Below are 2988 nucleotides of genomic sequence, written 5' to 3'. Positions count from 1 at the left end.
TCCCAGCAGCCCCTTTCCTCGGCTTGTGCTAACCCCCCCTCCCACCCCGGTACCGCATTGCAGAGCTGCTCGCTGCCGTCGGGGAGCAGCTCTGTCAGCTTGGACCGGGTGGGGAGGGATTGGGGAGGCTCGACACGATTTGAGGGCAATAAAAGGAGCCCCACAGGTTTTTAAATCTGTGTAAATCGAGGTGTTTTCAGCCACATTCCGCACCCGTGGGCAGGGTGAGTTGAAGCCAAGGTTACCTCCAGCCCATTCTTTCGTTTATTCCTTCCCACACACTGCATTTATTTGTTCGTGAGGGGTTATTTTCCCTCCTTCACAAGAACAAGAGTCTCAGGGTCCATCTGCAACCTCCATCCATTTGAGCACTGCAGGGTAAAGCAAATCTGGGAGATGGGGGGAAAGCAGCCCCCCTCCCAACTGTAGGAGGACCACTTCCCAAAATATAAATGTCCTACGTCTTGCAAACAGCTTAATCTTGCCACTGGTGACAACCCAATGTTATTACTGAGGATGTGCCATACCCTCCAATGCAAGAGAGGCTGAACCCCCCTTGGCCCCTGCCCAGCTCCTCCAACCCCCCCCACAAACCAGGTCAGCCTCATCAGCTATGTTTTATCTTTATTGTTCGATATATTTATGTACCACATTATATGTTAAAGATAGATTTTTTTTTTCTGATATACATTTTTCATCTTATTTACCACAATAACACCACACGTACATCGGAAACAGCTCCACGGATCTGGTAGATTGCACAGAATGAATTGTGTCGTAGTTTTGTTCCTGTATCCTGAACGACGTTGAATCCAACAATATTTTTTTTTAACTTTTCATAATTTAGAAATAACAATTGTTAAAATGAAAGTCACCGAGAAGTGGACTCCTGGTCTGCAATTTCAACCAGAGGCAAAACATTGTAATCAGCGGGAAGCGCCATTCCTCGGTGTGAATTCGGATGGAAGAATTAAGCAGTCCTGACATCTATGAGACTATGGTGTAAACATTGCAGGTAACTGGCATTGCTGGTCATCAGCCACTGCTTGGACTTGTTGGGCTGGTCGTACAATCTGGGTCTCATCTACATCCATCTCACACAGTGTAAAACAAAGGTCCCTGCTCCCAGCACCCACGGCTGGTTTGCTTCCGTCTGTGAGCGCAGTCAAGCAATCCCATCGGATCGGCACCTGTGTTTCAGCTCCTGAAACACTGAATTGCATATCTGTAAGGAGTATTGAAAACTGCGACTGTTTCCCAACAGGTCATTCGCGGGGGGCCAAGCTTCAGGCAACAGGTGAGGAGATAAGGGTGGGGCACTGGATCATTTCTTTCCAAAAATTCTAAATAACAAAAAATATATTTAACTCTTAGCTTATTTAAAAAGACGCCAGGGCGAATGCTTTCATCTCTTCTTATTTCCTTTAATTTGCAGATTCTATGACATAGAATTTGTTGGATGCACGTAACGAAAATAATGACTCTTTCCATTAAAGGGATGCAGAATTATTTGGCTATGCAGATGCTCGATGCGATTCTCTTATTGCAACTGGCTCTGGACTCTCCTTAGTCTTCAGCGTTGGTTCTGAAGGCCTCTATGAGGCCTTCTAAAGAGTGGATGAACCCAGAGACGCTGCAGATACCACCTATAACGAAAATGGCAACATCAAAGAAGACATGGTGCCACAGGAGCTTCCTCCACAAGAGTTTGAGGTGGAAAAGACTGGGGAGCAGGAAACAGAGCCCTGCGCCTGTGAGGCTCCCAGTAAGACCCATCAGGAGGGCAAAATGTGGGACATAGATAGCCATGAGCAGGGTGAAAACTACCAGGGCACATCTAAGGGTGAGTCCCCAGGACTTGAGCCGCCCGTCACCCCCATAGCAGTTGGGGAAGAACGCCCTGTTTCCGTCTTGGAAAAGGGACCGTTCCAGGACTTCCACAGCTGCAAAGAACGGCAAGGGGTACGAGAGCAAGGCTTTGGCCACCAAGAAAATGTTGACTACTGCCCTAATGGTGGATGGCAAGTTGTCTGTAATGACTTCCTTGGTCTCATCAGCCCAGGTCAGATAGGCGACCAGGGCAAAGAGTCCCTTAAGGATGCAAGCTGCTATGTGAGTCCAGTTCATCATGCAGTGAAACTCCTTGGGGTTCTGCATGTTCCCCTCCAGGGAAGGCAGAAAGATCTGAGAGGTGTAGCTGAAGACAATGATGCCAATGGAGATGGGAAACTTCTTCACATCAATGTAAAACTTGACTTTGTCCCAGGCCCAGTCACGTGCCCTGGAGAGGCAGTAGGCGATGACCAAGATGTTGATGACAAAGTGGGCTAACGTGCAGAGCAGGCTGAACTTGGAGACTGCCTTGAGGTTCTTCAAGAACGCGCAAGGCAGGAGCACTGCCGTGGCAATGATGGACCACGACTTCTGGGAGACGGGCAGGTTGGGGAAGCTGTTGTACATCAGGTTCCCACTGACCACCACATAGAGAATGCAGGTCATGACCAGTTCAATGATCTGAGCCACGTTGACAATTCTGCCTCCGAGGGTGGGGAAGCGGGGCGCGCAGCACGCGTTCGCTATGTCCACGTAGGAGTCTCTCACCCTGACTATCTCCCCATCCTCATTCTCTTCATAAAGACAGGCAATAAGGATTTTCCCAGTGTAGCAGCAAACCACCGCAGCGAAAATAATTAAAAAGAGTCCTAGGTATCCACCATGAAGGATGGCATAGGGCAGGCCCAGAACAAACATCCCCTAGAAAGACAAAATGGAAACCGTGTTGCGCGTCTCATGGAGGGGACCCGGCTGGTGCCCGCTCCCCGGCACACGCAGTCGCACAGTCGCGTCAAGGCACGCTCGCTGTCTCGCTGGCACACCGTCACACCCGCGCAACGGCCCACACAGTCACGCCACGCAGTCGCAGCCACACACGATTGTGCCCCCCCTTTTCTCTCTGACGTAGCACCCCCGCACCACACCCGCACACTC

The 2988-nt window shown here is 50.0% G+C and overlaps 1 protein-coding gene across 1 annotated transcript; it reads right to left on the bottom strand.

Annotated features, from left to right (window-relative positions):
- Positions 1–606: 606 nt before the first annotated feature.
- On the bottom strand, positions 607–2754 carry SLC32A1 (solute carrier family 32 (GABA vesicular transporter), member 1; the record flags this gene model as incomplete). Its single annotated transcript, XM_010150789.1, has 1 exon — positions 607–2754. A coding segment is annotated over one exon (1188 nt), but the record flags the coding sequence as incomplete, so codon positions are not given.
- Between the last annotated feature and the right edge of the window lie 234 nt (positions 2755–2988).

The sequence above is a fragment of the Eurypyga helias genome, unplaced genomic scaffold (assembly GCF_000690775.1).
Source record: "Eurypyga helias isolate BGI_N326 unplaced genomic scaffold, ASM69077v1 scaffold41064, whole genome shotgun sequence".
NCBI classification, from domain to species: Eukaryota; Metazoa; Chordata; class Aves; order Eurypygiformes; family Eurypygidae; genus Eurypyga; species Eurypyga helias.
This window is presented reverse-complemented; position numbering and strand designations above follow the sequence as displayed.